General features: G+C 29.8%; 1 protein-coding gene across 1 annotated transcript; it reads left to right on the forward strand.

Moving 5' to 3' along the window:
• Window positions 1–4,826: 4,826 nt before the first annotated feature.
• On the forward strand, window positions 4,827–13,322 carry dusp5 (dual specificity phosphatase 5). The gene is made up of 4 exons (XM_051095250.1): window positions 4,827–5,309; window positions 7,730–7,872; window positions 8,252–8,471; window positions 12,575–13,322. The coding sequence occupies exons 1-4, from the start codon at window positions 4,946–4,948 to the stop codon at window positions 12,967–12,969; spliced, it is 1,122 nt and encodes a 373-aa protein (XP_050951207.1). The 5' UTR covers window positions 4,827–4,945; the 3' UTR covers window positions 12,970–13,322.
• The last annotated feature ends 2,539 nt before the right edge of the window (window positions 13,323–15,861 follow it).

A 15,861-nucleotide genomic window follows, 5' to 3' on the forward strand; every position in this document is an offset into this window, starting at 1 on the left:
CATCAGTTCACCCCGAAATTATTTTGTTTCGGGATGGACTATTACTTAATGCAATTAGCGAAAGCTAGAGATTACGGTTAATAAAGTTGTAAATATGGATATTTTTCTTACACAAACATTTACAAACCCCCGCCTTTATAAACCCCGTGTGGAGCACTTTTTATGATGGATGGATGCACTTTTTGGACTTTAAATTCTCAACACCCATTCACTGCCATTATAAAGCTTGGAAGAAACAGGAGATTTTTTAACACAACTCCAACTGTGAAGAAAGAAGAAAGTTATATACACCTAGGATGGTTTGAGTGTGAATAAATCATGTTTTCATTAATATAGATTTTGGACTCGGATATTTCGGCCAGAAGTGTTGGTTTAAAATTAAAATATCATAATAATTCATTTGTTTCTTACAAACATGCAGCTTTTCTCTTCACAAGATGTTAATTGATAGATTGAAGTGGTGTGGATTACTTGTGGATCATTATGATGTTTTTATGGACTCTCATTCTGACGGCACCCATTCACATCCATTGTTGAGCGAGTGATGTAAAGCTGCATTTCTCCAAATCTGATGAAGAAACAAACTCATCTACATCTTGGATGACCTGAGGGTGCGTAAATTATCAGCTAATTTTGATTTCGGGATGAACTATTCCTTTAAAGGCTTTCATTTGGTTTGAACCTGACACAATGAGTGAGATTTCAAACATGTGAGGCAATAAAGCACGCAGCCGATTTATTCGAAGCGCGTAACGTCGTGTTCCTGGAACACTCGTTCAATCCTGGAATGCTTCCATGTTCTGAAAGTCTTTTAAAGCCTCTGTTTTTTCATCTCCTACTATTCTTGAGTGTCTGTTATTGATCAGCTGAGATGGTTTACTGCGTGTGTCATAATGTGACCCACTATATTACCGGTACACAGCTGTTGAGTCTAGGAATTCTGACATTTACCACTGTCATTGTCGTCATCACCGTCATCATCATCAGCGAGGGGGCGGGGCTTATCTGTGCCCACAGTGCACATATATTAGATTAGTGTCAGGGCTTTTTATGTGAAAGAGTCTGTGTCGTAAGAGCGTGTGTGTGTGCGCGCTGGCAAATCATTTGTGGTGTATATTAAGAAACGCGTCGGTCAGCAAGGAATTTCTGTCAGGAATCCAGGAAACACCTGCATCTGTGACTAGAGCAAAAACTCATGTGGGTTCCATTGTGATTTTTTTTTATCCTATAACGTACATACATCAGGAAGGCATTTTATGCAGACACACACAAACTGTGGATAGAAGAGGGAAGAAAAAGAATAACTCACACAGGGAGAAGCAAATCAGGGGTTTCTAAGACTTTTGAGACAAACCCTTACATGGTACAATACCTATGTAATATCAATACATATATGTATATATATGTATCATTTTAGATTATATTTTTTATTTAAATGTTACACATAAATAATTTATTGGTATACCAATTTGTTCCAAAGTATTTGAAATATACCACAGAGTAATAAATAATTGTACCATTTGTTGTATTAAGTATAATTAATTATGCATACATTATATTTATACACACATACATATTACTAAAAGTAATAGCACATTTGTACGTGTTTAAAATATTTTAATATGTAAAATATAATACATTTTACTAAATATTTTGTTTAGTAAAAATATAATACAGTTTTATATTATATATGAAACAAAAATAATAAAATAAATATTACGTTTTAAATTATTTTAAATATTTGAATATATATGTGTTGTTATTGTTACCTAAAACCATTAGAAACTTTTTATTATGGTTTTTATTAAATTAAACGCAGCTAAAATAAAAAATACCATGTGAATATTAGATTAAAAACTTAAGATTAAAAACTTAAAAAATCGAAATGTTGCGTGAACTGAAATAAAATAAGATGAAGTACTAAAATTACTAAAACAAAAATTGAAATGAACATAAATTAAATCTGAAAAGAAAAATGAAGAAAAAAAAACACATAACAACATTGCTAAAATGTAAATATAATTTTTTAAATTTTTACACAAATTAAAATAAATTAAAACTAATTAAATATGAATAATTATATAACTTTTATATATACAAAATTAATATTTTAGTAAATATATAATATATTCAAAAGATATATAAAAATGTTCAGAAATACCACAAAATAAATAATTGTACCATTTGTTGTATTGTTTAGTAAAATTTTTACTTAAATTAAAATACAATATATAAAATTAAAAATATTAATAATTCTATATTAATAACATTTTTATATATACAAAATGTATATATTTATACATATATATTATATTCAAACGATACATAAAAATGTTCACAAATATCACAGAATAAATAATTGTACCATTATTGTTTAGTAAAATTATGTATACAGTATATTTATACATGCATACATATTGCTAAAAGTAATAACACATTGTTATGTTTTAAATATTTTAATATGTAAAATATAATACATTTTAATAAATATTTTATTTAATTAAAATATAATACAATTTTATATAATAAATTAAACACAAAATAATAATAAAAAAATAAGTTTTATATTATTCTAAATATTTGAATACATTTGTGTTGTTATTATAAACTAAAATTATTAAAACTTCATAATGGATTCATTAAACTAAATACAGCTAAAAAATAACACGTAAATATTAGATTAAAAACGAACTTAAAACACTTAAAAAACAGAAATATTGCAAATTGAAATAAGTTGAAGTACTAAAATTACAAAAACAAAAACTGAAATAAAAAAGTTACATCTAAAAAAAACAATTAAAAATGGCAAAAGCACATATTTATTATATGTATATACATACATATTTCTAAATGCAATAACATTTTTGTTCAATATATTTTAATTTGTAAAAGATAATATAGTTTAATAAATATATTTTTTTAAAATTAAAATATAACAAATTTATATAATAAATTAAGCAAAACTTATTTTGAATATTTCACTATTAAACTATTTAAATGTTTATTTTCATTAAATTATATACAGCTAAAATAAAAATAACATGTAATAGATTAAGAACTTGAAACACTAAAATAAAAGTGTTGCCTGAACTAAAGTAAAATAAGTTGAAGTACTAAAACTACTAAAGCAAAAACTGAAATAAACATAAATTAAATCTAAAAAAAAAAAACAATTAAAAATGGCAAAAGCACATATTTATTATATGTATATACATACATATTTCTAAATGCAATAACATTTTTGTTCAATGTATTTTAATTTGTAAAAGATAATATATTTTAATAAATATTTTTTTAAATTAAAATATAACACAAATTTATATAATAAATTAAGCAAAACTTATTTTAAATATTTGACTATTAAAACGTTTATTTTCATTAAATTATATACAGCTGAAATAAAAATAACATGTAATAGATTAAAAACTTGAAACACTAAAATAAAAGTGTTGCCTGAACTAAAATAAAATAAGTTGAAGTATTAAAATTACTAAAGCAAAAACTGAAATAAACATAAATTAAATCTAATATATATATATATATATATATATATATATATATATATATATGGTGTAAAGCTGCTTTGCAACGATATGTATCGTGAAAAGCGCTATACAAATAAATTTGAATTGAATTATATATATATATATATATACATTTTATATTATTTTAAATATTTGAATACATTTGGGTTGTTATAATAAACTAAAACTATTAAAACTTTATTATGGATTCATTAAATTAAATACAGCTAAAATAAAAACAACATGTAAATATTAGATTAAAAACTTAAAACGCTTAAAAAATAGAAATAATGCAAACTGAAATAAGATGAAGTACTAAAATTACTAAAGCAAAAACTGAAATAAACATAAATTAAATCTAAATAAAAATAGAAAAAATAGACATAAAATGGCAAATGCACATAAAAAATGACTATATATAAAAAATGTATATATTTATATATAAATTTTTATGTGCTATATATATATATATACACACATATATATATAAACAGGGAAGTCATACAGACATTCATTTGATCCTCCTCACTCAAGCACTCAGCCCTGTAGGCTACATGCACGACTAACATACAATTACACACGATCTTCGCCTCCCATTCATTTGGCCAATGCTAGGTTGGAGTGTGAGGGCGAGCGGCCGTGTGTGTCACCCCAACACACTGTGATGTCATCAGCCCAGAGATTACACAGGGCCATATGGGTGACGGCCTGCCACAGTAATCCTCCAGCAGCCTGCTCTTCCTGTCACACACAAACACACAAACACACTCACTCTCTCCTCACCGTGGGATGCATTCTGGGAAACATTCTGGGCCCTTACCAGTCAAAAACATTGCTATGAGCTAACAACACAATATTTTGCTTATACTGCACTTAGGAAACGAAACGTCGTTGTTGTGAGTTTCGAAGGCTGGTGATGAAGTATAATCGCATTAGAGGTGCAGGGATTATGAAGAACGGATATAGGACAGGTGGACAGAGTGGATTTACCGTAATGTCATTCACTGTTTTGATGTCTAAAATCAATATATGTGTCCTGTTCTTTCTTTTCGGAATCATCACATACTTTGAATATTTTCAAGGTTATTAAAAGGAAAAAGAATCGGAATGACAAGAACATGACACAGTGTGTAACAGATAGAGCGCGGTGATGAGGCGATGATTCTGATGTTCAGTATTCGCTTCTATCACCGTTTCGAGGGCGGGTTCAGTCAACAGAGTGTGGGCGCGCTCCCGTGTCGCCGTGTCCATATATGGTTCGTGACGTCAAGCGCCGGAGGTTCCATTCATATAAAACCGATCGGACGGAATCCCCTTGGAGGAAATGTAGACTCAGGCACAGTTCGCAGGGTTCAGTAGGCAACCTACACCCCTGAAACACACACGTCCCTACTGCAAACATTTCACGCGCTCATTTCAACATGAAGGTCTCCAGCATAGACTGTCGACGCCTGAGGAAGATCATACGGAAGGAGTGTGGAAGTTGTCTTATTGTGGACTGTAGACCGTATTTCTCGTTCTCGAGTTCGAGTATCAGAGGCTCCGTTAATGTGAACTTGAATTCAGTGGTGGTCCGGAGGTCCCGCGGCGGTCCGGTGCCTCTCCAGTTCGTCATCCCCGACGAGAAAGCGCTGTTTCGGCTCCGGGAGGGCAGCATCTCCGCGGTCGTGGCTCTGGATGACCGCACACCTCATTTACAAAAACTGAAAAAAGACAGTATTGCTCAGATTGTCATTAACAGTTTGTCGCACTTGGCGAGTAGCGCGAGCATCTGCTTCCTAAAAGGTGAGTAAAGACCGTTTTGTTAAAAGTTTTTCTTTAGAGGAAGTGTTCAAATATTTTAGGCTGCCATGGTTACGTTTAGGACGACGATTTCGAGATAAAGCAAACTAAATAATCGGATGTTTATTGAATTTGATAGTTTGAATGCATAAATTCATACCAATTAAAAACTATTTAGACTAATGGTGTTTTAGAACTAAATAAAAAAAAAAATGTGTGTGTGTTTATATATATATATATATATATATATTGCAACGGAATAGCGATTTGTATTTGTCTTGTATCAATTTAATGCTTTTTACAATGTTATAGCGATTAATAAAGAATAATAAAATCATATAATAAAAAATATATATATATATATATATATATATATATATATACACACACACACACACGCACACACATAGCGATTTGTATTGTATAATAATAATAAAATAATGGAATATCATAAAAAAGAACAAACAAAAATGTAAAAGTATATATATATTTATATTAATTTAATGCATTTTACAGTGTAATAGCGTTTTTTGTTATAAAAAAATAGTAAAACCATATAATAAAAAAAATATTATATGCATTATATATATATAATGCATTTTACAATGTAATAGCGATTTTATTGTGATAAGGAATAATAAAATCATATAATAAAAATAATTAAATTACATTATAATTGTGAATATATTCATATTCATTTAATGCATGTTACAGTGTAATAGTGATTTTTTTGTAATAAAAAATAGTAAAATCATATCATATATATATACGTAATAGCCAAAAATAGCAACGTAATAGCAAACTTTAATAAAAATGAACAAACAAAAATGAAAAACTATATATATTAAAAAGTAATATATAAAATATATAAAATAAGCATTTTACAATGTAATAGCGATTTTTTTGTAATAAAGAATAATAAAATAATATAATAAAAAACAAATATTATATCTATATATCTAATAGCAAAAAATAGCAATGTAATAGCAAATTGTATTTTATTATATTATAAATAATAAAATAATATAATAAAAATGAACAAACAAAAATGTAAAACTATATATATTAATAAGTAATATATAAAATAAGCATTTTACAATGTAATAGCGATTTTATTGTGATAATGAATAATAAAATCATATAATACAAAAATAATTAAATTATATTATAATTATGAATATATTACAGTGTAATAGTGATTTTTTTTGTTATAAAATATAGCACAATCATATCATATATATATATATATATATACGTAATAGCCAAAAATAGCAACGTAATAGCAAACTGTAATAAAAATGAACAAACCAAAATGTAAACAAAAATGTAAAACTATATATATTAAAAAGTAATATATAAAATATATAAAATAAGCGTTTTACAATGTAATAGCGATTTTTTTGTAGTAAAGAATAATAAAATAATATAATAAAAAACAAATATTATATCTATATCTATATATCTAATGGCAAAAAATAGCAGCGTAATAGCAAATTGTATTTTATTATACTATAAATAATAAAATAATATAATAAAAAAGAGCAAACAGAAAATTTAAAACTATATATATTAATAAGTAATATATAAAATAAGCATTTTACGATGTAATAGCAATTTTTTTGTAATAAAGAATAATAAAATAATATAATAAAAAACAAATATTATATCTATGTCTATATCTATATATCTAATAGCAAAAAATAGCTACGTTGTAGCAAACTGTATTTTATTGAACTGTAATAAAATAATATTAAAATGAAAAAATGGAAATATATATTAATAATTATATATATATATATTTATATATATATATATATTGCTGTAATAAAGAATATTTAAATCATATAATAAAAATAATATTTAATAGACAATTTTAATAGCAAATTGTATTTTATTATAATATAAATAATAAAATACTATAATTAAAAATGAACAAAGAGACAAAAAAATAAATATTTTACTATATATATATTCAATTTAATGCATTTTCACAATGTAACAGCGATTTTATTGTACTAAAGAATAATAAAATCATAAAAAATAATTAAATAATTTGTATAGCTTTAGTATTTAGTTTGGTGGAGCAGATATTTGTCGGGTTTTCAAAAGATAAATTGTGTTTGTGCGTCAAAGGATGGATGAGTCAGAGAGGGAAGTATGAGAACCATCACAGTAATATTTATAGCCGCACTATATCTTGTTATTACTCCTCTCAGTGATAACAGTACATTCAAATATACAGGGATTTTAAAGTGACATTTAGAGTTTAACTAGGACATTTCGACGAATTTTCCCGAGCTCGGTGGGATTTTCTTCTTTATTTCTCACGCTCTGATTTGCTCTGAACTGCTACACGTGCTTGATAAGCTGAACGACTCAACAATCCTTGACGAGTCATAATAACAGCGCATTTCTCATTCCAGGAGGCTACGAGAACTTCCATTCCCATTACCCCGAGCTTTGCACTGAAACCAAGTCTGTGGACCTGAGCGAAGACAAAAGTGAAAGAGGCGTCAGCAGTCACTGTGACAAACTGGGTTCTCACCACAAACCAGACTATGATCAGGTAAGAGAGAAGAAAGCGAGCTGTTGTTTCCTCATTTCAACCCACTTCCACCGAAACCACTTCCTTTTAACTGTAGGAGTTTCTGCAACAACTCCCACTCAAACATGAGTTGAAATACAGAGGAAAGACCATGTGGTTAAAGATACTGCTCCATACTTATTTATACTGTAGATGTATAACCCAACAATCCATCTACCCAAACCAAAGACCCCCCTTTATAAGTCTTCAAAGACATCCAACGGACATCTGAGGTCTTTTTAATGTTTGACCTTTGGTCTGCCATTCAGTTTTTATGATAAGGTCAAACAGTGCCTGTGTGCACCACCTGTTTGACTCAAGAGAGTTTCAGTTGCGATATCTGTTTGTTGTTGTTTTTCAGGGACGGCCGGTGGAGATCTTGCCTTTCCTATACCTGGGCAGTGCCTATCACGCCTGTAGACAGGACTATCTCAGTGACCTCCGCATTACAGCGCTGCTGAACGTCTCACGCAGGGACTCGCGGCCCGCCAAAGGACAGTACGACTACAAATGGATCCCGGTGGAGGACAGTCACACGGCAGATATCAGCTCACACTTCCAGGAGGCCATTGATTTTATTGGTAAATATTGTATATGTACTATAGATTTGTGTGTGTGTGTGTGTGTAAAATTGATTTTTTGTTTATTTATTTAATTCCCTTTTTTCTTAATTAACACAGTTTTGAATTATTTATTTTAAAGATTATTTAAATTTTAATTTAATTTAAATATGTAATATAATGTTTGTTATTTAATTAAATAATTTTAACAATATTCTAAATAATTCAAAACAATCATTTAAAATTTTATATTATATATATATATAAAATTTATATTATATAAAATTATATATTATATATAAATTTTATATTATATAAAATGTTATATTATATTTACTGTTATTAGTTTTTTTTTTTTTTTTTTTTTTTTTTTTTTCCAATCTGGGAATACACAGATATATAATATAATATAATATAATATAATATAATTATTATTATTATTATATTCAAAAAAATAATTTACTTTATTTAACAGTATTTTAATGACTATTTAATTGTTCATTTTGTAATTTAAATATGTAATATAATGTTTTTTTCATGTAATATGTTATTAAATATTTATTTAATTTTGTGTTTTTAAAGATAAACGTTTTAATTATTTAATTATTATAATAACTGTTATTTGTATTTTTTGCCCTTCTCTTTTAAACTTAACACAGTGTATGAATCCAAGAATATATGTGCAGTTTTTAATTATTTAACTATTTTATTAATTTATTTTTGTGTTATTATTATTATAGTTACAGTTTTTAAAGTTAAAGCCATTTTTTTTTTATTGTTTAAAAAATATTTTAAAAAATTATTTATTTATTTTATTTAAAAATTATTTTTTTTTTTTTTTTTAATTAAATATGTAATATGTTTTTTTTTTAACTTCATGTAATATTTTATGAAATATTTATGTAATTTTTGTGTTTATTTTCCTTATTTTTTATTTAAAGATTAAAGTTATATATATATAATTGAATACGTTTTTTAACTATTTTATTAATTTATTTTTGTATTATTATTATCATCATTATTTATTTGAAGCCGTTTTTATTTTTTTTTTTTTTATTTAAAGCCATTTTTATTCTTTTTTTTTTAAATCATTGATTATTTATTTTTTATTAAACACGGCTGACTAGTCTGAGCGCCTCAAAGTCTCACTACTGGTTGTGGTCAAAACAGATATGCTTTTATCACTTATTTCATTGGGTTTTCATTAAGAATAAGAAGTCCTAACTCTCAACCTCCTCACTGTTACGTAAACTTCACCCGTATGTCTAAAACTATTCCCAGAACTGAGCACAGACCTATAGATAGTGGAGCTTATTTCAGGCCGCTTTAAAATAAGACTTCCTCTGCTTTACTAACACACAATTTCCATAATCCGACTGGACGGCACCTTTATTTACACCTACAAATCCCAGGATGCTTGTTCTCTGGGAAGTGCAATTAATACCAACTCCAACTACTGACAAGAAAAAATGACACATATAGATAAAGACATAAACTCACGGTTTAAACTAATCCAGGATCTTGCGTTTCATAGGCGTGGCCAGTGTGTCAGTGGATGAGTCGATGATTAGTGGCGTTAGGTGTGTTTGTGGGCTATGAATGGACTGTCATGCGTTTTGTAGGTTGCTCACATGCTTCTTTATCAGGTGAATGTGTTTACACAATGATCCGACAGCTATTTTAAGGCTATTTATGGGTGATTTGAAGGAAGCTTATCAAAACAAGTCCCGGTTTAGGCCATATTTCAACTTAAAGACTTCACATATGGCCAAAACGCTGACCTGTATTCATATTTCCGCTTTTCTGAAATATGTCAGTTAAGTTTTAACTCGCATATCCCACATTTCATTCGATTATACCCAAGTTTCATTTACATTTGCCTGAATATAGACGGTGTTACGTAAGAGGCCGTGAGGCAATTTGGTCTCCCGCAGGAAAAGCGATAGCAGTGAAGTGAAAGAATAATCCATCGAAAGCTTCGCCTAATGAGTGTGTGGTAATATTTAGGCGCATTAGCGAGTGTGATAGTCATTATGACGCCCACAGCTCGGCCCCGCTCCGCTCCAGATGGGCTTCAGGCGTGATTCACACCAGCAGGTTTTGTTTTAAAAAGACCAGCAGTGAGGGATCTCGCTCGAACACTCGGTGTGTGCGTTTTTCGGAGATACGAGGCTGGAATCTGCTTAGCTGTATTGAATTAGACAGGAATACGCAATCGGAGCTTTCCATAATGGTGTGAGTGTGTGAATTTATGGATTTGTGCGTCAGAACTTTCAGGTGGAAATGAAATTGATATGACATTATGATAAAAAAGGGTCAGGGAGGAAATGAATTAGCTCAGCGATAATGGACAGAGGAAATCAGAAGAACTGTGAAAGATAGCTATGATTATGTTTCTCTCGTTCCTTCTCACAACTCTATAATGATATTTTATGGCATTTTTTACACACTGTAATGTGAAAAAATGTAATCCACCTTACTCTTCGACACAGAAGTAATATGGGCGAGACTTCCGGTTCATTATCAGTTATAGGGAAATAACGAGAAGAATAACAGCGTGCACTAAACGATAAAACGCTACACACCAGTGTGGTCATAATTATAGGTAATACATTAAAATAATATGGTAGGACACACCAATTTACAACATCAAGCACCAAAACAAGCTGTTTTGTACAGACAAAAATAGCTGGATTAGATTATTAGATACTATTTCAGTCTTTCTGTTTCTAAATTTTACATTTAATTCAGTATTTTTTAAAATATACTGTCAACTTCTAAGTGAACATTGTTTTAAAGTAAATCCCACACAAACTTTTTCAGTGATTTCCCTCAAAAGTCTGAACACTTTGTCTCTGTAGTGTTTTCAAAACATTGCTTTGTTTGTTTGAAGATTCCACCAGTCCAGCATAGCAACACTGGCTCAGCCAATGGTGTGAATTGGGGGCGTGGCTATTTAGTTTGACTGGCCAGTAGCAGATGAGAGGCGTTATTATTTTGTCTGGTGCTGCTACTTCAACTTTTATTCTTTCTTTCTTTCTTTCTGTCTGGCTTGAAGTTTGACTTAAAGGAGAAGTCTACTTCCGGAACAAAAATGTACAGATAATTTACTCACCGCTTTGTCATCCAAAATGTTCATGTCTTTCGTTCTTCAGTCGATAAGAGATTATGTTTCTTGAGTAAAACATTTTAGGATTTCTCTCCATGTAATGGACTTCTATGGTGCCCCCAAGTTTAAACTTCCAAAATACAGTTTCAGTGCAGCTTCATTTGGCTCTAAACGATCCCAGCTGAGGAAGAAGAGTCTTACGGCCATTGTTGGAAATTTTCGTATGCATTTTTTGCGTTTTTTTCATATTTGTCATCCTTTCCTATCAAAATGCTTGTTACGGATGCGAAAAATTGAACCTGATTAAAATTTTTTTGTGACGGACTTAAGTTTCAGATGCAGTGTGTAAACGCGATTGACGCAACGTGAGGTTATATTTATTTTTTAACGTGCGATAAATTCGGACGAGAAATTCAGACTCTGTGTGCAAAGACCTTTATTACGTCATTTTCAAAACAAATTGACAATTTATATACCTTTAAACCTCAAACGCTCATTGTGTCTATGTCTGCGTAAACTATTGTTTTTTTTCCCCGGTTCGAGACAGTTAGAGTATGTCAAAAAATTTGCATCTCATTTTCTTCCACAACCTCAAAATCATCCTACATTGCTGCAGAAGTACCAACTCAAAGTTTTGATTTGATTAAAACTCCTCAATGGTCATGTAAAACAACACTCTTTTTATCCAAGTTTTGTTCACAGCGTGCTGACTTGGTGCATGTTTCTTTAAATGCTAATGAACTCAGCGGTTGTGGGCGGGGCCTGAGCAATATGACATCATACTGCTCAGAAAATCAAAACGGCTTGATAACCGAGACTGTTTAGTGTTTACAAAAAAGGAGCGAATGGATTTTAATCACTGTAGGGTGATTGTGTCCACACACATTTATATGCAAACACCATGTAAAAGTGAATTTTGCGTCCGATGTCCCCTTTAAAAGACGGGCTGTATTTTTGACTCATGCTGTTATTTCGAGAGCTTTTGTAATGAATTCGTTTTCTTTTCTCTTCACAGAACGTGTTAAAGACAAGGGAGGAAAAGTGCTGGTCCACTGCGAGGCTGGAATCTCTCGTTCTCCCACCATCTGCATGGCGTACATCATGAAGACCCAACGGTTGCGCTTGGAGCAGGCCTTTGACGTCATCCGACAGCGGCGAGCCATCATCTCGCCCAATTTCAGCTTCATGGGTCAACTACTGCAGTTCGAGTCGGAGGTGGTTTCTTCCACGCCTCCGTCCGTCACTCCTGCCGCTCAGGAGACGTCCACCTTCTTTAGTGGCGACTTCACACTGGAAACCGAGAACTTCGAGTCCTCGGTTTTCACCTTCCCTACCTCCTTCCTGACACCAGTGCCCATCCAGCCGTCGGTTCACCAGTTCAAACTGAGTCCAATAACTGCGCTGCCTTAAAATGGCTGCCTGACTCGTCGCAGTCTCAGTGTACTTGAATAAAAAGGACGGGTGAACGGAACAAAGCAATGGACTATCACAGGGAATAAAAAATACTTATGTTTTCATATTTCAAAAACAAAACAAAACAAAACAAAAAAAACATGGAAGACAGTGTTTGCTTTTCGATTTTGTTTGCCTTAGAGTAAACCACTGCACAATGATTACACTGCAATACCTGCCTTAGCTCAATGATGTTCTGCCTATAACAGCGCCTGGCTGGGCAAATTAAATTATTATTTTTTTTAAACAGTTTCTTTTTTATGAATTGTGGATCTGTTAATAAACGTTTTTATAGAAGTGTAACATTTGTTCACTGTGTCTTTTTATTATCAGCAGGTGCTATGTTTTACAGTTTTCAAGCACATTCTGCAGACAAAAATACTTTAGTCAACAATAATTCACAAAAACACACCTTTGTCTTGAAAGAAACAATATACCAACTGATGCCTTTGTTATTATACTGACAGACTGTAAACATTTGCCCTCACAAACATTTCTAAGGAGGTTAGGCCACATTAAAAAGACACAACAGTGACCTCTGCTGTGACAAATACTAAAAAGTATTTAAATACTGTAATATACTTCAGAGTGGCACACACATAAGCCCTTTTTCACATTAAACGCAAAAGCAATTTAAATTTATTTTGGCGCCAATTTAGAATTCACACTATAGGCACATAGAATGTAGAGTTTTGGCGCACAAAACACTTTGAAAGTGCTTTATGAAAATATAAATCAACAAAATAATTAGCAGTAGCTTTTGGAGTATAATAATAACCCATAACAATAACCCATGCTTTGGAAAATAAATAAATAAATAGTTGCATTGAATCCATAAGTAATCAGTTTGTGTTTTGTTTTGCATATATTAATTAACATTTGGATATGAATTTAATTTTCTTCCTTGTGTAAATTAAGTGAAATGAGGATTAGGTTTGTGATCATTTTAAAACAATGATAACCATTTTATAATTTACATACATTAGCCCTAGTGTTGGGTGTAATGCATTACCAATTATGAAAATAAAAATATATTTTTTTAATTAATAAAATACTTTTCCCTGAAAAAGTAAAGTTAGGGATTATTTTTAATTTTAACTAAAAGTTTTATATTTTAATTAATTACAATTACTTCTGTTGTACTTGCATTAAATACTGTATAGACTATAGAGCAATTCTTTAGAAAACATTAGTGAATTTAACATAAAAATTTAACATCTAATTATAAAATGTATGTTTTTTAATGTAACCTTGTCCCCATACTTCACTCAGTTCAAGAATAATTTACGCAATTTTCCAATATTTATTCTAAAGATTTAAAAGAGCAGTATCATGTGTATTTTTTAGTGCTGTCAAACGATTAATCGCATCCAAAATAAAAGTTTTTGTTTACATAATACATGTGTGTAATGTGTATATTTATTATGTATATACACATACACAAACATGCATATATATATATATATATATATATATATACAGTATATAAAAAATGTTGTTTACATATTAAATATATTTATATACAAATTATATAAATATAAATATATGCACGTAAATACATGTAAATATTTTCAAAATATATACTATGTGTGGGTTGTGTTTATATATACATAATAAATATACTCAGTACACACGTATATTATGTAAACAAAAACTTTTATTTTGAATGCAATTAGGGCTGTCAAACAATTAATCGCGATTAATCGCATACAAAATAAAAGTGTAAGTTTGCCTCACATATGTGTGTGTACTGTGTTTAATTATTGTATAAATATAAATACACACAAATTAATGTATATATTTAAGAAAAATATGTCATTTATGTACTAAATATTTTTATTTATATATAATATAAATTATATATATATATATATATATATATATATATATATACACATAATAATTACACACATATATTAGGCAAACTCAAACTTTTATTTTGTATGCGATTAATCGTGATTAATCGTTAAAACAGCCTTTAATGTGATTAATCGTGATTAATCGCTTGACAGCACCATCGAGGTTGATTAAGAATTTAGAAAGTAATTAATAAAATGCAATACTTTTAGAAAGACTAATTAGTACAGTAACCTAACTGCACTGCAGAAGATTAGTACATAGTTATTAAATATCTGATGCTGCTAGTAACCCATAATATTCATTTATTTATTTATTTGTTTATTTTCTGTACAGCCCTGCAGTTCGGTTTTGCAGAAAGTTTAAGTGTGAATGAAAAATGTGATAATGATAATTACTGTATTACTGGATTTAACCTATATATTGCGCAACCCTTACGAAAATTAACCATGGTTTTACTATAGTAAAAGTGTAGTAACCATTTTTTTTTTTTTTTTTTTTTTTTTTTGGTGTGTAGTTTTTAAAACAAATACCATGGTTATATTTTGGTTAGTGTAGCAAAGCCATAGTTAATTTGCAGCTACCATGGTCTAACTATAATAACCATGTTTTTTTGTTTTTTTTGTAAAACCATGGTTTTACATTTTTTTCGTAAGTGAAATAACACTGGGAAACGATGTTACTTTTCTGCTGGGGAAATGAATGATATTAAAAATGGTAAAAATACTAAATTAAACGTGTGAAAGGAAGTACATTGATCATTGCTGACTTGAATGAGCGTAACTTGCTTTCCTCAAGTGTTTATTCTCTAGAGCAGCTGTGTCTTGGCGCCCAATCTCTACCTCGAGCGACTAAACCAACTTCAGAGAAATAGGGGTAGCGTTGCAAACGAAATCGATATGAAACTAATGAAAAAGCAAGGAGCCCATTAAACATTTAATCATGAACACATGAAATTAAGTTATGTTGATATATGATGTTCGTGTGCTCCAT

This window comes from Labeo rohita, chromosome 22, assembly GCF_022985175.1.
Source record: "Labeo rohita strain BAU-BD-2019 chromosome 22, IGBB_LRoh.1.0, whole genome shotgun sequence".
Classification (NCBI taxonomy): Eukaryota; Metazoa; Chordata; class Actinopteri; order Cypriniformes; family Cyprinidae; genus Labeo; species Labeo rohita.